This window comes from Euleptes europaea, chromosome 7 (genome assembly GCF_029931775.1).
Source record: "Euleptes europaea isolate rEulEur1 chromosome 7, rEulEur1.hap1, whole genome shotgun sequence".
Lineage (NCBI taxonomy): Eukaryota > Metazoa > Chordata > Lepidosauria > Squamata > Sphaerodactylidae > Euleptes > Euleptes europaea.
In genome coordinates this window covers 35,972,104-35,994,715 of record NC_079318.1, presented here as the reverse complement: position 1 = coordinate 35,994,715, position 22,612 = coordinate 35,972,104, and the positions used below count along the sequence as shown (strand labels likewise).

General features: G+C 48.9%; 1 protein-coding gene across 4 annotated transcripts in view; it reads right to left on the bottom strand.

Annotated features, from left to right (window-relative positions):
* Positions 1-19,586, bottom strand: part of VEGFA (vascular endothelial growth factor A) — a 29,998-nt gene extending 10,412 nt beyond the window's left edge. For all 4 annotated transcript variants that reach the window (XM_056852850.1, XM_056852851.1, XM_056852852.1 and 1 more), the window contains exons 1-2: positions 19,491-19,586; positions 7,172-7,223 (exon numbers count right to left, since the gene is read on the bottom strand). In XM_056852850.1, coding sequence (XP_056708828.1) covers positions 7,172-7,223; positions 19,491-19,556 — 118 coding nt within the window. In that variant the 5' untranslated portion in view covers positions 19,557-19,586. The remainder of the gene's footprint in view (positions 1-7,171; positions 7,224-19,490) is intronic.
* Between the last annotated feature and the right edge of the window lie 3,026 nt (positions 19,587-22,612).

Below are 22,612 nucleotides of genomic sequence, written 5' to 3'. Positions count from 1 at the left end.
TCCTAGCGTTTTCATCTTTTCCAGGGACTCTTGTCTTCTCATAATGTGACTAAAGTACCATATCCTCACTTTAGTCATTTTAGCTTCTAGGGAGAGTTGGGGCTTGATTTGATCTAGAAACCACTGATTTGTCTTTTTGGCTGTCCACGGTATCCATAAAAACTCTCCTCCAACACCACATTTCAAATGAATCAACTTTCTTCCTGTCAGCTTTCTTCATTGTCCAACTTTCACACCCCTACACAGTAATGTGGAATAATATGGCATGAATTAACTTGATCTTGGGGGCCAGCGACACATCCTTACACTCAAGAAGCTTTTCTATAGCTCCTTCATCACTGTCCTTCCCAATCTCAATCTCTTTCTGATTTCTTGGTTGCAGTCTTCCTTTTGGTTGATGATGAAGCCAAGGAACAGAAAACCTTTAACAATTTCAGTTTCTTCATTGTCAAAGTTGTGCAAATCCCCAGCAGTTGTTACTTTTTGTCTTCTTGATGTTCAGATGTAATCCTGCTTTGGCACTTTCTGCTCTAACCTTCAGCAGCAGTCATTTCAAGTCTTCCCTATTTTCTGCCAGTAATGTGGCATCATCTGCATATCTCAAATTGTTAATGTTCCTTCCCCCAATTTTTACTCCACCTTCATCTAATCTTATCCAGCTTTCCTTATGATATGTTCTGCATATAAGATTGAAGAGACAGGGAGATAAAATACATCCTTGTCTGAAACTTTTACCAATTGGAGACCATCCTGTTCTTCCACACTGTTAACATAAAATGCATAATTTTATAATGTAGTTAGTGTATAAAGTTGTATTTCTTGGCATATTTTAATAAGCCCTGACCTTGATGGCCCAGGCTAGCCTGACGTTATCAGATCTCAGAAGCAAAGCAGGGTTGGACCTGGTTAGCATTTGGATGGGAGACCACTAAAGAATTCCAGGGTCGCTACGCAGAGGTAGAAAATGGCAGACCACCTCTTGACGTCTCTTGCTTCAGGGTCACCATAAGTTGGCTGTGACTTGATGGCACTTACCACCACCACCAAAAAGCATTTCACGCATCCCTAATGGAAAAAAAATCTACAGAAATGTCAGTGCTCCAAGATTTTGCAGTTTTTTCCACTGGAAAAATTCTAGGTTTTTTTCCCCTGGCCTTCACATTTGTAGTTGCAGAGCAGGCAGCAAGTGTTACTCCAAAAATAATGGAAGCAAAATGAAGTGCCTGAAGTCTTCAGTTCAGAAACCCGTTTATCAAACCACAACCATCCAGCCAAATACCTGAGCTCATATAACCCAGCACAATTCTCACAGACAATATTTAAGGCCTTTCTGGATGATTTCTTCAGGCAACTACTTCTTGCACTAACTAGACATTCCCTTTTCCTAACGAAATGTTTCAGCAGAGTGGATTATCACAGTTTCTCAAGTACTTGTACACATGAACACATGAAGCTGCCTTCTACTGAATCAGACCCTTGGTCCAGCTAAGTCAGTATTGTCTACTCAGACCAGCAGCAGCTCTCCAGGGTCTCAGGCAGGGTTCCTTCACATCACCTACTTGCCTAGTGACTAGTCCCTTTAACTGGAGATGCCGGGGATTGAACCTGGGACCTTCTGCATGCCAAGCAGATGCTCTACCACTGAACCACTCGTAGCACAGCGCTTTTGACACTGGGAAAACATACTCCCTCAACTAGCTGCAGTTTACAGAGCCATGTGACTGTGCAAATCTAGCAGGCACCTGTGGGATAGCACCTGTGCATCACCCATCTAACCCAATGCAAAAATAAAGGAAACGAATAGCACTAAGAACATGCCCTTCCTTCAAAGCAATGCCCCCCACCATGTTCTCACCTGGTTTTTCAATTCAGGGCACTTCATGTTGTCACCCCGGGGGCGGGGGGAGAAAGCTGTCAAGTCTGCCACTCCACCCTCCCATCCCAAAGTCCACCTCTACACATATTAAGAACACAGCATTGTGCCACTGGGCTGAGCTGTAGTAATGCACAGACACTTTCCCCTCTCTTCCTTCCTGTTATTTTTGCCTTTATATTTTTGATACCTTGTAGGTTTATAGGCAAGGCTCTATGTTTTGCTTCCCCCATGATTGTCACCTACAAAATGATAATGGGTTTCCATTGTCGGGAAATGTTCGGCCAGGCCATTACAGTTGTAGGGGAATCCATATTATCAGAGCCTTAAGGTTCTGGGATTCAGCCAACAGAAGACATGAGCAGGGCCATAAACATCTAGCTGGTGAATTAGAAGGAAGTCTAAAGGATGTGGGGTACATCTATCTCAGTCCTACACATATTACTCTACGTACACAAGAGCAAACCTCAAATGCTACAGTCTTAACTGACTGCCATACAAGTGTTTCAGTGTACCCAAACCAGTGCTGAAGGTTAACTCACAGTCCTTAGTCATCAGGTGGAGAAAGTACAAAACAGTGTGCAAGAGACGGTTAAATTCAAGCACAAGGAGTCCTCCTTCCAAGACTACACTGCATACTTTCAGCACACAAGCATATCCAGCATGTTGTACAAAGAAGCTTCTACTCCACAGAGTGTGTCTGAGCAGAGCTTTGTTGCCTTTAGATCATATGTCTCTAACATATACACAGTCCTGCAGCAGCAAGGTTGATAACCCAGCTCGATAAGCACAAACTGCTTGCATCATGGAAAAAACAGTTACCAGTAAGCGTTTCTGAAGAGGCCTGAACCTGTGACAACTGGGCATAAAGGTTACTTTGCCAGGAGGGGAAAAAACCCTGTCCAGCAGCTATGAGGCTTTGAGCTCAGGGCTCTTGATTAACTGTTGAAAGTTAATTCTCGGTCATGTCGAGCTCACAGCGCCAGTGCTCCTGGCATCAGGTACAAACAGGAGGAGCCTGGGATATGTATGGCTACAGCACACAGGCCTATTTAATAAACAGAGCTGCCCAGGGAAAGAAATGCCTGACATGAAGTGGCAGGGAGGAACGACTTGTAATCCTCATCTAGAAAGGACAGTCCCCCTCCCACCCCCAGTCAAGTCCGAAGTTTAATATCAGCCTCCCCTGGCCTTCGCCTGATCTGTGACACCATTCCCCTTCACAGTGACCTTAACACACAGCCGTCTACAATCTGGAGAATTAAGCAATTTAGGCCTAGGAAGCTCGCGGGCACACAGCCAGACATGTAGCCCCGTTGCTCATTATTCACACCTTTCCCAGCATCAAACAGCAAGGAACCCATCTTGGGTTCCAGTGCCCTGGTGTTGTGTGTCCCGCTGAGGCACGTTCTCATGAACCAACGCTGCCGGCAGCAAGCAGCACTGCCATTTTCCCTCATTACAAAGGAAAGTTCCAATACAAGCAGACTCAAGGTAGCAATATCTGTTTAAAAATATAACCTTATAAACTGCAGAAAGAAAGGCTCGCCCAAGTTTGTACTTCAGATGAGATTTCTACCAGCAACCTCCATATCTTCATTTTCTTAGCCATAGTGTTACACCCTGTTCTAGAGCATTACCAGATACACATGCATAAACTCTACTCGCTAATACTTCTAAACACACATAATAGTATAGAGATGGCAGGTCTCTATACTGTGTTTCAATCTTTTTTTTTTTTTTTTTTAAAGTGGCCCAGGATACCTACCCTCTCCAAGTAGCTTAATCTAATCAGTTCTGGGAATAGCCAATTAACTATGATTTTATCTCCAGATTACCTACTGCTCATGCTGTCAAGCCCACATGATGGTTGGTGCACAACAAAGAAAGAATTAAAGGACATGTTTGTTTCATGGTAAAAATGCTTCCTCTACCTCCTGTATATAAAGGAAAACCACTGATCCCTGTGATTAATCTACAATCCTTCATGCAGACCCCTATACATTCACAAAAGAGAACAGAGGAGAATCAAGCACTAGTTCATTCAGCGCTGTTCCATCACAAAGCATTTGATTGAGTTCCTTCATCCTATGGTGCCAAAGCTCCAGCAAAATCAGCATTGCTAGCACAACTGTGGCCTTGGTTTCAGAGGCAGGCCTAATTTAAATCTAAATTCTGGTTAAAGATTACAGAAATTTGTGTGCAATGCATTTCCTGTGCAGCTGCTAAACAGTGAGAAGATAAAGCTGTGACTTATAGGACACCACCCTGCCTCAGAGCAAGCATTTTCACAACTGGCAGGGATCTTTGGACAGTTTCCTGAAGTAGATTTGAGGACAGTTGTGCTTAAATCCATGCTCATCTACAGGTTTGCTGTTGGTCCAGATAAGCAAGCCGCTCTAAGAAGTTTCCAAAGATGTAAATTATTATGCATCGCCATCATCGCTTGCAAAGTTTTTAAAAAGTTTCACTGCGTACCTCCTCGAGGCCCCCTGAATTTCCTCTCTAGAATCAACAATGCCTTCAAATTTAAATCTACGCCTTCTCAAAATGCTCACTCTCCTTCCATTTAATGCCATAAAAGGGGGGGAATAATGCTCGTGGCAACAAACATGTGGTAGTCTCCTCAGGAAAAGGAATCAGGAATGGACAACAATATAAAATGGATTTGTTACAAATGTGCCCTCCTGTAAGCCATTCCAGTGTGCCAAGCCAACAACACGCATCGAAGCTGAAGCCTACCGTGGCTTGATAAGAGGCATTCAATCCCTAGCCGCACTTCTACAGCCCCCTGCTGCCCTGTAGCAAGAACAGCAGGGAGAGCCAGCCCTTGTGTGCGTCCCTAACGAAGCAGGCAACGCAAGACATTAGCACTGCGACAGCCAGCTGGCACATTACGAAGCTGGAAAACAAGTCGCAACATAGAGATCTCAGATGTGGGTGGAGACTGGCAAAGCCTTAAAGGTTCAAAGTTTTCCAGGGAGAAGCCAAAGCTTGAATAAAGGCATATGTTTATTACAATACACTGCAGCACTGAGATCCTCAGAACAGGTGAGCAAGCCGCCTGCCGGAGGCTCAGCCCTATATCAGGGGTTGGCAAACTCATTAGTCAAAAGAGCCAAATATCAACAGTACAACGATTGAGATTTCTTTTGAGAGCCAAATTTCTTAAACTTAAACTATATAGGTAGGTACACTGTTTATTAACTTAAAAAACTTTAAAGTTTTAAGTCTTAATTAAACTATAGGTACACTGAATAAAACTTGATATCATACTTAATAGTGATCTTATTTATTGATAAAAATTAAATTGTAAGTCCCTGCCATTTCTTCTTCCCCGTCCGGAGTCCTGGTCTACCGCCATAAAAGCCTATTTGTAGACCTGGCCTCCGGCTGACTCCCATTGGGAGGCCAGGTCTACCCATTGGCTTTCTTGGCAGTAGACCTGGCCTCCGGAGGCCCATAGAAGCCAATTGGTAGACCTGGCCTCTGAAGGGGGACTTTTTCCCCTCCTCGGAGTCCAGAAAGCCAGTGGGTAGACATGGCCTCCCAATGGGACTCAGCCGGAGGCCAGGTCTACCAAAGGAAGCCCGCCGGGCCCAACAGCTGATAGGTGGGCTGGGGGGGGCAGGAACAGCCAAGCCGCCTGCCCAGCAATCGCGCGGCTAGAGGGGAGGGAAGGCTTTAGCCTCCCAACCATTGAGGGCAAGGGAAAGGGGGACCCGGCCATTCTCCACGGCAAGGGGGGGGGGGGAGAGACAGCGCGCCCGCTCGCCTGCTCTCTAGCACTCGCTCTCTCTCTCAGGCGCGCCAGCTCCGCAGCCCGGCTGCCGGCGCTAGCGGGCGCGAGAGCAGGGACTCCGAACCAAGTTCGGAGAGCCGCACTCAACGGGCCAAAGAGCCATATGCGGCTCGAAAGCTGCAGTTTGCAGACCCCATATCAAAGGAAACTCTGCTCGCTGAAGCACTCCATTTCTGTCTCCGACCAACCCTTCCAACTTCTGACATTGTTTATCCTTTCCTTCATTTTGCCTGTTCGTGCAAAGTTTAAGATCTCAGGCCTTTATATTTAAGGCCTGGGAAGGTGCAGCCACCTTTTCTCTCAGGAAGACTCAATGTTCAAGTCTGAGATTCCATGGGGTCTTCAACTGCTCACAACCAGGAATTAGGCCTAATGGTCTAAACCCTTGCTGAAAGGCTAATGCACAAGCAAAGGTACACAAAAATCCCAGTCCAAATTAGTACCATCACCACATCCTATAAACTCACCTACAGCTCAAGCAGTAGAAGCATTAAGGGACTGCAGTTCACCTTTCGTTAACCTATTTGGTGTGAACTATGATCTGTGACATGCAAGATGCTAAGAATAATGGAACTCCTGTGTAATGGACCTGGCTGCAATTAGCAACAGAGAAGTATTTGCCTGGAAAAGATATTCCCCTTATTTGGGGCTCGGTCTTCAGCATATTCCAGTGCTGATACTCTGATGCCTTGCCTATGCATACAGCCCGGGTCAAAGGTCTGCCAACAGGAAAGAGGAGAGCAGACTGATAATAAGAACTGACAAATCTTCCTTCGGAAATCATGGCAAATTCTTCCGAGTTCTTCACAACTGCTCTAGGTTTAATTTTTAAATAACCCTAGAATAAAATACACGTGTTTTGGAAAGTGCCCCATTACATGAATTTTGGGGAAGCTTAAGGGTTGTCCCGCCCGCAAAAACAATATCGGGGTTGATTTGGATTGCTTCTTAACGAGAAAGAAAACTGGAATGCCTCCTGGCAGCTGTAACCATTCCTATCTTATTCCCCGTTGCCTCCATGTAATAATATATATTGACACGTATTCAACCACACAGCTCTTCCAGCACAACAATATTTCTGTTTGCTGAAAAAAAGGGTGGCGATTTCCACCAATTCCAACCTCCCTGCAGACGACCGTATCGTGTTCCTGCACATCTCCTGACCCCCAGAAACAAAACGGGAGCTCTCAAGTGGCTGCACCACGGAAGAAAAATGGGAACGTAACAGTCTATGGAGTCCACAGACAGGAAGTCACATGCCATTATAGGGCAACAACCAGAAACAAAATTGGAATGTTGGCCACCAAGCTCTATACACTTTATATCTACTCTCCAGAAGGTGGCAGCGGTCATCAGGGTCCTCCCCAACAATACGGGCTCCCCACGCTGGCCACCCTCTCCCATAACCCACTGTTCACCTCCCCGCATCCGATGACGTCTCGTCTTCCAAAGGACTTGTGGTTGTGAAAAGGACAGAAGGAAGGCGAGCCACTTACCTTCACTGTGATGCCTCTCCCCATCCCCCTCGGTAGGAGCTGCCTGCGATAGCTGCAAAGACAAGAGGAAAATTAGTCATAACAAAGTCACTGTCCTGTCTCCAAACTGTGCCGTTTCCCAGGAATCAACCAGGAGGCAAAACAAGACATTGGGCATTATTAGAAAATTTCACTCCCCAAACTTATTTCTCTCCACTGGAACACCCACATAAGAACCTCTGAATTCCCCGATTAATCATTTAGAGGAGGGTCATTGTGTGAAATGTGGAGTTTTGTATACATTTTTGCAATTGTGAAGTGTATTTCTCTGCTTGCTAGCACAACAAGCACAGAGAAACTTTTGTTTCCCCCTTTTCTTCAGAGCATATGAAAATTAACACACCACCATGGCCAGGGCTGAAACAGTAAGGGGAGAAAGGAAGGAGACCCATGACAGGATCTATGAGAAAGCAGAGGCAACTCAGCTGCTAGGAAATTCGGAAAAGGGATTTTGCGGAAAGATAACAGCTTTGTCACTTTAACAGAGAACAGAAACAAGCTGCTCAAAGGCATTTCGGATTATTAAGGTCAAAACCCAGAGAGCAAATCTGAACTTGAGAGGGGGCTGGCAGAACAGAATACATTGGTGACCTTCTAACGCTGACATGACAAATATGCCGTGAGATCTGTACAGGCCCTTGGTCCAAGGCAACCTATCAGAAGGCAGTTCAGCCAGGGGCCCCATCCGTCAGAGGGCTCTAGCAAAGTGGGAAGAGCTGGCAGAGCCATTCAACTGACCACAATTTAATGCTGCGTCAAAAGAAGTTACAGAGGGAGATCTACAGTGCAATCCTAAGGAGAGTTACTCCAGTCTAAGCCCCATACATTTCAGTGGCCTTAGACGAGAGTAACTCTCTTTAGGATTGCACTGCTAGTCACCTGGGGTAGGCAGGGAAGAGATCTCCTTCCCAGCACCAAGAAGGTATCTATGCCGCATCAGCACACTATTAGTCCTAGCAAGTCACGAGTGTGACATTCCTTGACTTTTGATAGGAAAAGTTCACAGGGTTTTCTTCCATGCATCACTCTTCATCAGCCCTGCACGCACTTCCCATCATGTCTCTCCTTCCTATCAAAATTATCTGATAGCTCAGATGCAACACTAGCATTCAACTACCTGACAGGTGTTTCGTATCTTGTTATCAGATCACTGTTCAGATGAGAGTCTTAAAACCCGGCTCTTTATTGAGGTGCTTAAACACTGGAATTCCTGGGACACTGCTCAAGTGATCTGGATTTTTCCAGACGAATCCCCACTACCATGGAAGCTCACTGGATGACCTTGGGCTAGTTGCTCTCTGCCTAATCTACCTCACAGGTTTCTAGTTGTCAGGATAAAAGGGAGTGGGTGGCAGAACAATGTTGTAAACTACTTTGGGTCCCTGTGTGTGTGTAAAGTGCCGTCAAGTCGCAGCCGACTTATGGTGACTCCTTTTGGGGGGTTTTCATGGCAAGAGACTAACAGAGGTGGTTTGCCAGTGCCTTCCTCTGCACAGCGACCCTGGTATTCCTTGGTGGTCTCCCATCCATATACTAACCAGGGCTGACCGTGCTTAGCTTCTGAGATCTGACAAGATCAGGCTAGCCTGGGCCATCCTACTGGGGAGAAAAGCAGGGTATAAATAAATAAATAAATGTCCACACACTATACTGACGTGTTCTGGAGCAAACTGTAATATGCATTTAAACAGCCGACTAATTTGTTTTTTTATATTCAGTTCTGCAACTACAGAAATGGGACTTTAGTTACAACAGTGGGAAAGACAAATAAAGCTAGGCAGTACTTTTGTATTTTCGACACACTACCCCCCCTACCCACACACACACACACCAATAACAGTGCATTATCTTGCAAACAGTTGTCCATAAACTTAAAGAAGAGAGAACAGGAGGGTGCACCCAGGAAGGAAAAGGATCTCCACATCTACCCACCTTGGGTCCTGAGACATTTGGGGGAAAGATGGTCATATTTATATGTCAAAAAAGGTACTTCCCTCCTTGGGCTCACATTCAGTTCCCTATCCCAGATATACTGGTACTGCTCTGCCACCTGTCCTCCTGGCTTGGGCCAACTTCAGTGAATCTGCACTACGGCTCCAAGTTTCCCAGGAGAGAACGGAACCTTGGCTTACCTGTGAAGGCTCCTTCTACCCTGATGGAGGAGGACATCTGTATCAGCGGGTGCTTTCCACCCTATGCTCAGGGAGAGGCAGGATCTAAAATCTTTCTTCCTGTCCCCTGGGCTAGGACCGCCCTCTGATTGATTTTATATATATATATATATATATATATATATATATATATATATATATATATATATATATATATATATATATATATATATATATATATAAAATCAATATATATATATATATATATATATATATGGAAGATATAAGGAAGAAAAGTCCTTTAATAAGGAAGAAAAGTCTCTGGAACGACACAAACTAGAGACAGTAATTTAGTAACAGTGACAACCATTTGACAACAATGGGGAAAGAGGAAGAAGGGAATTGACTTCTTCCTTCTGTAGTCATGTAGAGTTCCGTTATCACCGATGCTAGTCTTTACCCAGGGCGGGCCAGATGTCCTCCTCCATCATGGTAGAAGGAACCTTCACAGGTAAGCCAAGGTTCCATTCTCCCCCTGATTTCGGAGGACATCTGTATCAGCAGGATGTTCAAAAGCTGAGTTCATCGGGTGGGATCCAGAATTATTCATCTGAAGCCAGGTGTTGGAGGACTCTTCTCCCAAAGGCTGCATCGGCTGACACGAACGAATCTATCTTATAATGCCTAACAAATGTAGAAGGGCTGGACCAGGCCACAGCCTTGCAAATTTCCTCTACCTATGCTTGTCTATCAAAGGCTGCTGATGTAGCTGCACTGCGCACTGAATGTGCCATAATTCCCAACGGCACCGGAATCTTGCAGTATTGATAGCAGACCCGAATGCACTTGCTGATAGACAAATTAGACATCTTACATCCTTTATTGGGTGGAGAGACCGATATGAATAGGGATTCAGAACGACGAAAGGACTCTGTCCTACACGGATACTTAAGACTTTTTTCATATCTAGGGTGTTCCAGCTTTTTTCCTTTGGCTGATACTGTTTGGGACAAAATGAAGGTAGGTGAAGTTCCTGCTGCTTATGGAACTTGGAGTTTACCTTAGGTTTTAAGGTTGGATCAGTACGTAGGACCACCTTGTAGGCGTGGAACACACAAACTCTCTTCTAGCCTCTAGCATGGTCTCCACGACCCTCTGAGAGTATCCCAGGTCTAACAGCCTCTTCCTTTCAAGACCCAGGCGGTCAGTTTTAACCAACCCGGATCCGGGTGAAGTAGAGGTCCCTGTTGTAGGAGGTCCTGAACTGTTGGAAGAGGCCATGGCTCCTGAACCGACAGTTCTATCAATGCAGGAAACCAAGGTCTTCGTGGCCAATGAGGGGCAATCAGGATCACGTATGCCTCCTCTTGACGAATCTTTCGAATAACCCTGGGGAGAATTGGGAGAGGAGGAAAGGCGTACAACAGACCTTGAGGCCATGGGGACTCCAGGGCATCCACTGCCTTGGCCCTCTGATGGTAAAATCTCGACAGAAACCTCGGTGTTTGGTGATTCTTGTGCGAGGCGAATAGGTCTCTTGAGAGGTTGCCCGAACCTTTCCACTATCTGCAGGAAGATCTCTTCAATGCCCATTTTGCTTCGTCTACTTGTTGACGGCTGAGCCAGTCTGCTTGTGTGTTCATCTCTCCCTTGATGTGCTCTGCCCTGAGCAAGGCCAGATGCTTTTCTGCCCAGCTTAGTATGGTTACCGCCTCTGCTTGCAGGGAGGAGAAACGAGACCCTCCTTTCTTGTTGATGTGGACCTTTGCTGATATGTTGTCCGTTCTCAGCAAGACGTGATGATTTACTATGAACGACTGGAACTCTAGAAGGGCTTTTCTGATGGCTCGAAGTTCCAACCTGTTTATATGCATCTTCCTTTCCGACTGGTTCCAGCAACCCTGAGTGTTGTGACGAAAGGTTGCTCCCCATCCTTCCAGACTGGCGTCTGTAAAGATCTGGGTCATGAAGATTGGAAGATAAGTCTGTCCCTTGGATAGGTTGGAAGCAATCGTCCATCATTTGAGGCTGACTCTCGCTGGACAAGAGATGGTGACGCGAACATCCCTCTTTTGGATTATCTGTAATTGAAAGGGCTTCAGAAACCATTGTAGTCCTCGCATGTGAAAGCGTGCCCATGGCACTGATCCAATACAGGCCACCATGAGGCCCTGAAGTCTGACTAAGGTGAACTGGCCTATTGACTTGGTTAAGATGGCTTTTCTCGCTAGAGCTGAGATGGTGGAGATCTTGTCCGGTGGAAGGAAAATCATGTTTCAATTTGTGTCGATAATTACCCCCAGGTGGGTAATCGTTCTCGATGGGCAATGTTTGCTCTTGTTCAAATTTACAAGGAACCCATGACTCTCCAGAGTTCGAAGTATGACATTGGTGTGTTGGACTGACAGCTGTTCTGACGGGGCGCTCACCAGGATGTCGTCGAGATAGGGGAATATGTGTATCCCCTTCTCTCTCAGGAGCGCCACGAGAGTCAACAGCACCTTCGTGAAGACCCGGGGGGCTGAAGTGAGCCCGAAGGGGAGGGCCCGAAATTGAAAATGTTGTTGATTGTGAGCAAATCGCAAGAACCTGCGGTGTCCTGACTGAATCAGAATGTGCAAATATGCTTCGGTCAGGTCTATGGATGTCAGGTATAACTGTGGGCGTAGTGCTTCGATGATCAAGCGCAGCGTTTCCATCCAGAAGCGTTTGAACTGAATGAACTTGTTGACGTGTTTTAAAGTTCAAAATGGCTCGCCAATCTCTATTTCTTTTTGGCACAGTGAAGAATATGGAGTATACCCCTGTGCGCTGCTCCAAGGGTGGCACTGGTTCGATCACCCTGATTTCCAGAAGATGATCTATGGCTGATTGTGTTCTTAACATTTTGTCTGGGTTCGATGAAGAGGGGGAAACCATGAATCAGTCTGATGGAATCTTCCAAAATTCCAGAGAGTAACCCTCATGGAGTATTCTCTGGACCCAAGAGTCCAGTTGAATCAGGTCCCAAACTCTTGCGAAGAACTGAAGTCTTCCCCCCACCGGACTGAATAGGCAGTCATTGCTTTCCTGGTTTATCAGAGAATCTGCCAGGTTTATCTGAGTTCTGGTGGAACTGGGAACCCTTGTTGAACCTGAAGTTTTTTCGGAAGCAGCCCCTTCCCGAAGACCAGTTGCTTCTTCTGCCGTCCCCTCTAGGTCGCGCCAGGGTGTGCAATGATCAAACGGGATGAAAAGAAGATTGGTAAGAGGCTTTTCCTTCTTTCCGGATAAACTTAGGCATAGCCTTTTTCTTATCCTTAGTTTCAACTAAGATGTCATCAAGTCTGGAACCAAACAGGTGTCCTCCTTCAAAGGGATATCCCAGCAAGACAACCTTTGAACCATAGTCAGCTGACCAAGCCCTAAGCCAAAGAGCTCTCCTGGAAACCGCAGAGGCTGCAAGAGCTATGGCCAACAGTGTCATGGAATCTTAAGGTAGCATCAGCGAGAAAGTTCATAGCTCTTGATACACGATGCAGACCATGCAGAACTCTTGTTGCATTGTGCAACCAAATCGATTAGTTTTCTGACCCACATTAAAGACGCTCTTGTGAGTAAGGCCGCAGTGGCTGACACTTCAATTGATAAAGCAGAGGCTTCATGGGCTCTCTTACCAGCGTAGTCCGCCTTTCTAATGGGTCTCTAATATTCCCAGCCCCGTCCTCAGACAGAAGACCTGCAGACTGGAGGGCAGCCGCAAGGGGCTTCAACTAGAGGAGTCTATAGAAGACTCATAGCCCTTGGCTCTAGAGAGTACATCTTTTTAACTGCAGCTGGAAACTGCTTATTATTGAGAGGCTTATCCCATTCATCTTTTAGCAAATCCTCAAAATATTCTGGAAATGGCACTGTCTTAGAATGAGTTTTAATTCTGGCAAAAAACTCTTTGGTGCCTCTAAACTTAGATTTGCTCTTAGCTGCCTCCGTCTCTTCATGAAGATCTAGTGCAGCCATAACTTTAGCCAGCAGGGCCTGATAATCCTCTCCAGCAAACAGACAAGACTATTGGTCTTGGCCCTGGGGATCCTTTCCTTCATTCTCTTCTCCAGAAGAGAACTCCCCTTCTTCTCTTTCACTATCAGAGGAGGGGGATGGGAATCCGCCTCTGCTTGTTGAATGTAATGGAGCCTTCCTGGCCGCCTTATTTAACCAGGCATGGCCAGTCTCACTCGCCTCCCGCTCCATATCAACTGCAGAATGGGAAGAAAAAATGGTCGCCGGGGAGGAAGCCCTGGAACTAGGCAAGTTTCTGTTGACCAGCTCACTAAAGCAGGCAAACTCCTCTCTGAGGGCTTGTCTCGTTAGGTCTAACATACTGCGTTCACCCACACTTCCCGACTGAAGGGGCAAAGGCTTCTACATTACTGGAATGGGTCCCTGTTGCTTGATCTCCACTGGAGCCGGCAGTACAGGGGCCAGTCTCACCCTCGTAACCCCTAGGGGCCGAATGGGGAGTTGAGGCGGCCATATTGTCTTCTCGCGCCTTCTTCGCCGCCGCTCGGCTGGGAGTCCCGCTTACGCGCGGCCGCGCCTGCATTGAGTCTCCCAGCCCAATCGTCTTCGCCATGGCTCTTTGAAGCCCGATCTTGGTCGGGACGGCTCTTTGAAGCCCGATCTTGGTCGGTGCGGCTTCTCGTCGGGCGATCCTCCTCGCAGCGGTTTTTTGCAGCCGAAGCCAGTCGGGGTGAGAGGAGCCCAGCGACTTGTTCTTCGTCCCCCGACATAAGCTCTTCACTCCCTCTCTCACTCTCAGTCACCATAGCCTCCAGCAGGGAGGGTGGGGAAGGGAGGATGTAAGAGGGGGGAAGGAGGGGAGCGAAGATTAAAGATTAAGAGGAGGGCTGACGAGACTAAGCAAAAGAATAATAGAATATTAAAAGAAATAAGTAGGAAAAATTCCAAGAAGAAAAAGAAGTTTGCTAAGAGCTAACGACTAACACTGTTACTCCCTCTGAGGCAGGAGGAGAGCTGGAAATCAGTGGGCGGTCCTAGCCCAGGGGACAGGAAGAAAGATTTTAGATCCTGCCTCTCCCTGAGCATAGGATGGAAAGCACCCGCTGGTACAGATGTCCTCCGAGATCAGGGGGAGAAGAGACCATTTTTTAGTGTCATAGCCCTGATTGCAAATAATGGGCTATAAATATTTGCAATGTGGTAGAGCAAAGCAGCGCCAGACACCAGGGCTGCAACCCTGCTCAGTCCGATTGCTTAGTATGATCACTTCCCATTGACCTCAGCGGAACGGAAGCAGCCTAAAAGCATTTAAACTCCAGATCAAGTGAACAGAACCACCAGGTTCTGAACAAAGGTTGGCTCCTTTTAGCCATAGAGAGCTTGGTGGGCCCCGGTATTACTTTTCAAAGACAGTAACAGTGTCTCTCCCCACCAGCAGGAAGGTCACAGCAACAGCACAAACAAGATGGGGCAGACAGAAGGCACGCGTCCGATCTCTAAAACCAACGAGGCCAAGGGCCAGGAGACAGCCACATCATGCACACAGAAAGCCTGAGCTGCGTCTAAGGGCTTCAGCGACTCAGCTCTCTGTTGAGGTGGCAAATTGCCACAGCTCCCTGTCAAGCAGGTGTCCACCCACTTTGCTAGCACCACACAATGCACGTAGCCTTTATGAGCAAGCATCAAGTGGCAAGTTGTCCCAGGACTTGCTCCGGTCATGAAGACTACCACACCTTCAGCAAGTGCAATCACGTGCAGCCATCCTACAGAAGCAACAATATAGTGTACACACACACACTTTAGGCCCTACAGAGAGAAAGATCTCATCTATTTCCTTTTACACTCTAGAGCCCTCTTTGGGAAATCTGAAGTCAACTACAAGCTACATCTAAAGATAAAGGTACTTTTGCATCTTTTCTTAACCTCCTACTTTCCCTTGAAATAGCTCTAAGCTTTCTCTCTACTCATACGCTCAACACAAAAATAGGGATAGGACAAAGACCAGCTGCACTACAGCTTTATAACATTTCACTCTGTAAAAACCTCTATTTCAGACAGTAAACAGGGATTTACCGTCTTACTTTTAAACCGCATGTCAAGGCTAGATGGAAGACTGGTGATCAGCGGAAGTGTTACATTCAGGTACATCTCTAAAACAGGATTGCTATGTCCATAGTTCATAAAATGATGAGATGCCATTACCCATACATAAAATACTTTCATGGTAATGCTCATGCCATTTGCCTTTGGATCCAGAAAGTTTCTCAGAGCTAATTATACAGCAGTGTCACCTTGAAACCATCCTGCAATAAAGGTACTTCTCTCATCCACATTGCTGAGTTATGTAGAGCCTTTTCCTGTCGCCAGCACCGGCAATCCTCCCCTAACCAAAGCAGCAGCGGTCAGACAGAGGGAATTTGTCCCCATTTACACGGAGCTGCTTTCTGTCACAGGACGGTTAAGCAACATATCTCTCCTGGAGACAAAAAGGCCCAATGCCCTTCTGAAGGTCACACTGCCTGTCCTTTGCCGGCTATTATTATTTAGGATTTATGCACGGTTTCTGTTTTATGGTGTCTTTCCATGGGATTTAATATTTTCCTATGACATTCTGACAGGCCAAAAAAAAAACGAACAACTGGGCTCTAGAAGAACAGTAGTAAAGTTTCCTTTAGGCTCTGAATCATCTGCAAATTGCCCAGAAAGACTGTGTTCTTGAATCGGACCACACTTTGCCTCCTGCTCCACTACAAGGTGCCCAGTACCAATTTGAAGCAAGGAAAAGGTTAATCTGATAGTTTTCCCCCTAACACACACAGCCCACTCCTTCACACCACCAACCCTTCCCCTCTTTCTTCCCTCCCTCTAATCTCTCCAGCCTCATTAAAAGTGCTCTGTAACTGTTCAGGACGGTGAAACTAGCAACTCAACCACTTTGGGAGGGCCCCCGGGACAGGAGTTAAAACCCCTTCCTTCCATCTTAGGTGCTGAAGAAGTCTTCTCAGAGGCTTCTACTTAAGGAGGGGACTTTGCTGCAGCCTTTCCCCATTGTACCTACTTGGGAGAGAGGTCAGTAATCCAGCAAGCAGCCAGAGGGATTTCTGACATGGCCCAGACAGGAGGGGAACGAAGCTTGAACTGTTCAGAAACTACACTGGAGGAGCACACCAGAATCGAACCTTTTTGGCCGGACTATCGTTCTTCTTCTGCCATGGAGCCTAGAAATTAGAATGAAGGCGCTTCTGACGGAAGGCAGACCATTGTGTTCTGTCAACTTAGCATACAGAGCTGGGAGGTTAAGTGCCCTCCCCAGTGTGGCCTGATCAACAGTGAAAGGCTAGAGGCAGCAAGATCATTAGCAATCTAGGCACACACACACTTGTTCCCCCCTCTCCCTCTGTGTTTGATCTTCGCCTGATCCCACATGAAATGCATCTTGGGAGGGATATCCCCACGAAACCTAACTTCAAATGCACTACACAGATTTACCATCGAAGGGAACGACAAGCCGCCACTTTAGTAGGAATCAAGGGCAGCGCTGAAGCATTCGTCCCGACACCACAAATGCTGCTAACAGTGTTTGCACCATGGTGGGGAAAAGACAAGCTTTGCCAGGTTACAAGTCTGGACGCTTCAAGTTGGGAGCAAGTAATCTTTGCTTCACCACAGTCCCCTTTGCGGGGGGGGGGGGGGGCTCTGTAAGCAGCACTTTCAGAAGCTGCTTACCACTGGGGAGAGGGTGACAGATACTATTATTACAGCCAGCCACTCACGCCCCCCCCCCAGTGGAAACCAACACCTGTGCTTCCCATGCCAGGTCACTGACTCACAGATTCCCAGCCTCACTTCAGAAGACTAACAGCCTCCATGAACTGCGCCTTTGCCGAGAGTGCCTTGCCTCAGCAGAACACCTCCCCTCTACATTCACTTAAAGAAGCCCAACACATTTACATGAACACCTCCTGGTTTCGCCTCCCAATCTCACCTGCTGCCCAATTACCCATGGCTGAACATGTTATGGTCTCTGTGCCACTGAGTCAATTAATATAAATTTAATGTATATCGCCGTCCCAGCAGACAGTTCACAATCCAATGCAAACTTCTGGATAGTATTCCCAAAACTGGGGTGCTCTACACGAATACAAGGGAGTTGCACGGCCCTGAAAGCTGAGCATCTCCATCCAATCTTCCCGGGAGAAATGGAAAGGTTTCTCAGCGTTTATGGTTCTTTCTCCCCTCATTTTCATCCCCGTCCTTCTACACGTGCCCTATCTCACAGGAACTCCTGATCCACAGCTGTGTGTTTTTAAGAGCAGTTTAAAACACAACCATGACTGATACATTGACCTAGGGGCAAACCTCCCTAAAGGAACACAGACTATGTTTCCCACCAAACATAGCCAACCTAATATGCCGCTGTCACTCGAAGGAAGGCAGCAGCGTAACAGGTTAGCTAGAAAGCAAGTGATGCCCCCAATTAAACTCTATTCTACGCCCGAAATGGCTCCACACTCACACCTTTCTTGCCAGCGATCAGTGCCAGAGCACCACAGGTAACAGGTCAGGTTTGTACAGGGCATTTATTTTCACGCCTACGCGGACCTCCCTAAAATCCGTCCGAGTGGTATAAGAAAGCCAACTAGTTCTACACCCCGCTGAATGATGAGGAACGTCCACCTGGGAACGAACGTGAGCCACCCCAACCGGACACCCGGGCCGAACGTGGACAGAACTCGCTCCCCATTAGTCTGAGCTCAGTTTTAAGAAAGGGGAAAGAAAGAGCAGGGCAAGAAGCCAAGAGCGAGTACCCACACACCACCCAGGGAGTGGAGGGGGCTTCTACAATCAGGGAGAGCTATCAAGTGATAGCCATGAGGGAGGGTGGGAGAAGAACGTGGGAGTGCAGGAGAAACTCTTATTTATGGTATCCCTGAAAGGTCGTTTATTTGGGGGGGAAATCAATCTGGAAGAAATACAGGATCCATCTTGTTGCCTTTTGATCTCTGTTTGTTTTGGCAAGCCCGGAATCCTGAACTCCGATCGGTGAATGCAAGCCAATAGGACAAAACCACCTTTTTGCAACGTCAGGGAGGGAGAGCGTGTGTGCGAGCGAGCGAGCGAGAAGCTGATGCAAGAAGCCAGCGCGCTGCCTGCCTGCTCGCTCCGCGATCGATGACGCCGCCGAGACGGGCGTCTGCGTGCGCCGTTCAAACCGGGTTCGCAACTCCTACTAAACTCCGCAGACAAGAGGGGAGGGAACGACGAGCACGAAGCGGCCGAATAACGAGCGAGAAAGCCAGAGCTCTCTCGGGGCGAAAACGCAAGGGAGGCTTCGCCGCTCTCTAAATGCACATTTCCCCCATCTGAATTCTCTAAACTTCCCCCCCCCCAAAAAAAACCCTGCAGAGTTTAGAGAATTCAGATGGGGAAAACGCGCATCTAGAGAGCGGCAAATCCAAGGCGACGCCTCCCGTGCGTTTTTACCCCACACTCTCAGGGGCTCGGATTCCCCCCCCCCGGCCGCCCCCGCCAGTCGCGCAGGCCCCATATGGAAAGGGCGGCGTGGACGTCGCAGGAATGACCTGCACACCTCGACGCCGCGCGGCTCGCGAGGCGTGAAGGCGTCTCGAGAGGCTTTTTGTCGGCCCAAATGCCACCGTACGCCCGCTGCCACTCGTCTCAGCGTGCCTGGCAGGGCCGGTGCCAGTCATTTTCGCGCCCTAGGCAAGGCTCACTTACAAGTGCCCCCCCCCCATGGCGGACCAATCTCCAAAAACAGATGTCTTGTCGAAAAAATAAAAGCACCAAACTTTTTATAGGACATTCCAAAGCACTATTGTGACGCTCATCTTAAAATTTATTTATATATATATATATATAAATTGCCCGTTGCATTTGTTTCAAGACACTATTCGGTTTCAAAGGGTGCCCCTGGGGCCAGTTCTGCGCCCCTGCGAGGTCTGCGCCCTAGGCGACCGCCCAGCAGCACGGGCCCCGGCGCCCGGATCGCAACCTGCCCGGATGCCAAAGCGCCTTCCGACGCGTGCGGGCTGCCTTTCGCCCGGCCGCCGCCTCGCCCCCCAACCCCGCAAGTTCAAAGCAGCATGGAGCGATCAGGCCACGCGGGGACAAGAGGAAGGTTTCCCCGCCGCCCGCCCCCTTTTTTTTTTTACCTTGGCGTTGTGGCAATAAAGCAGCGCCGCCAACCCCCAGTGGAGCCAAGCGAGCAGAAAGTTCATGATTCCTGGAGAAAGGCAAAGGAGGCTTCCAACCGGGGTGTGTGGGTTTTTTTTGGGGGGGGGGTCTTCCCGGCTCTCTCCTCGGCTTCTTCCTTTTGCTGGGGCTGCTCCTCCTGGGAAGGCTCCGGACTGGAAGGGGGGGGCGGGTTGGAAGCGAGAGGCTTCAGGGTCTCTGGTTTCCCCCGTCCGTCAGCCCGACTTCCGAGGCGCCGCGGACCCCCACCCCTCCGCGCCTCTCTCTTCTCGGCCCGGCTCGATCCGACGCTCCTCCGGGACGAGCCGCAGGACCCAGAAAGGCTCGGAACTGTAACAGATCTTCCGCCCCCTCCTCCTCCGCGGGGGCCGGGCACCGCGAGCGCGCGCGCGCTCGCCACTCGGGCGCCCCCCCCACCCCCAAAAGAAAGTTTGCCCGAAGTTTCAATGCATCTTTCCCCCCCACACACACACACACACAAGATCGCTCTCTTTCGCCGGGGGTTCAGCTCCTGCCGCCGCTTTGCAAGCTGGAACAAGGTGGCTCGTTCCCGTTCAGGAGGGGGAAAAAAAAGAAACCCCCTCTTTGAGTCCAGGTTCAATGAGCGCGGCGCGAGACGGGGCCCCTTCGAGGAGGTGGGAGGGGGGGTCGCCGCTCCCTCGCCGCCTCCTTTCGCTTTCCACTTGGGTGGGGGGGCGAGAGAGAAAAAGCCGCTTGGGCGAGAAACCTCTCAACGGAGCAGGGGGGGGAATAAATTAACGCGCAACGAAAGGCTTGAAGGGCAGCTCCTCAACGCGCCGGGAAGTGGGAGGAACGGCAAGTCCTCGCCCCGAGTCGTCGTCGTCGTCGTCGTCGTCGTCTCCTCCTCCTCCTCCTCCTCCTCCTCCTCGCGCGGCTCTGCCTCGGTTGACTCCCTCTGCTTGCCTTGCCTTCGAGGGAGAGCCTGCCCTTTGCTGCCTGCGCCTTGCCCGTCTCCCTTTTGAATGCCGGGGCAATAAGGCGCACCGCGCTCCCTCCCAGCTGCGGGGCCGGCCGAGAGGCGGCTTTTCCAGGCGCCCAGTCCCCACCCACTCCTCCAAGCCTTCCTCCTATGGGGAGCCCAATTTGTCTCCAGTGCCCGAGCTCGCCGCCAATCAGAACGGCCCGCCCATCTTCCCCCTTCCCCCCCCCCGCACACAGATTTTTTTTTCCAAGGGGGGGAGAATTAAGGTTCCTCGGCACTTGTGAAACTAAAACGGGAAGGTGTGCAACGCGAAAACGCACGGTGGCTTGAGCCTCCTTTCTTCCCTGTTCCAGCCAGGATTTAGCCAGGATCGAACGCACGGACGTTCTTCCCTGTTCCAGCCAGGATCGAACGCACGAACGTTCGAAGAACGTCCGTGCGTTCGATCCTGGCTGAATCCTGGCTGGAACAGGGAAGAACGTCCGTGCGTTCGATCCTGGCTGAACGTTCTTCGAACGTTCGTGCGTTCGATCCTGGCTGAATCCTGGCTGGAACAGGGAAGGAAGGAGGCTCAAGCCACCGTGCGTTTTCGCCCTGAGAAACCCCCGGATTCCCGGAGCGGGTTTTTTTTTTTAACCCCCCCCCCCCCGCTTTCCTTCGAAGAGAGGCGAAATATAGCGGGACCTTCTCGCGCGCAAGGCTCAGCGGGCGGGATGGAAGAGTGGAGGGGTAGCCTCCCCTGGGCATTTCCGTGAACGTAAGAAAGGCCCTGCTGGGTCAGGCCAAGGCCCGTCAAGTCCAGCAGTCGGTTCCCGCAGTGGCCAGCCAGGTGCCTCGAGGAAGCCCACACACAAGACGACCGCAGCAGCACCATCCTGCCTGTGTTCCACCGCGCCCAAAATAATAGGCATGCTCCTCTGATACTAGAGAGAATAGGTATGCAGCATGACTAGTATCCATCCTGACTAACAGCCATGAACACCCCTCTCCTCCATGAATATGTCCACTCCCCTCTTAAAGCCCTCCAAGCTGGCAGCCATCACCACATCCTGGGGCAGGGAGTTCCACAATTTAACTATGCGTTGTGTGAAGAAATACTTCCTTTTATCTGTTTTGAATCTCCCACCCTCCAGCTTTAGCAGATGACCCCGTGTTCTAGTATTATGGGAGAGGGAGAAAAACCTCTCCCTGTCCACTCTCTCCAAACCATGCATAATTTTATAGACCTCTATCATGTCTCCCCTCAGCCGCCTTCTTTCCAAGCTAAACAGCCCTAAGCGTCTTAACCGCTCCCCATAGGACAGTTGCTCTAGTCCCCTAATTATTTTGGTTGCTCAGGAGAATTTCCACCGGCATTGAACCCATTGCAGTCGTTGACCCCCATGCACAATGAGGGCTGTACCTGGGGTTGCCTGGTCCCTCTCTGCAACCGGCGGGAGGTTTTGGGGGCGGGGTTTGGGAGAGGGGAGGGACTTCAATGCCCAAGCGGCCATTTCCTCCAGGTGAACTGATCTCTATCTGCTGGAGATCAGTTGCAATAGCAGGAGATGGCCAGCTACTACCTGGAGGTTACAATACAAAATAGGCACCTCCGTGCCAATACCAATGGTTAGAAAATCTGCAACGGAGTCTCCAGTACAAAAGTAGCAAAAAATTCTTATTGGTGCTTACACATATGACATCAACAATACAAGAGTGAAAGATACATATAAGAACAATCAAAGTTATATACAGTATGTACAATCTAAGTAAGGTGCAGTCTCAGTGCACCAATTGCCATGTTCTTTCAAGTAAATGTTGTATTTTCTTCAGAGTCCAATAGTAGGTACTATCCCAAAAGCACACTTTTTGGGAAAAGGTGGGGACCCTTATTAGTGAAGGTTGCTTCCAAAAGGCAAAGAATGTTCTGCAGGTGGGGGGGAGGGGTCTTTCCTTCTCCACAGATTACCTAGGGTTGTCAGGTGCCTCTTTGCTACCAGTGGAAGGTTTGGGGGCGGGGCCTGAGGAGGGCGGGGTTTGGAGTGGAGAGGGGAGGGGAGGGACTTCAATGCCCTAGAGTCCAGTTGCCAAAGCAGCCATTTCCTCCAGGTGAACTGATCTCTGTCGGCTGGAGATCAGTTGTAATAGCAGGAGGTCTCC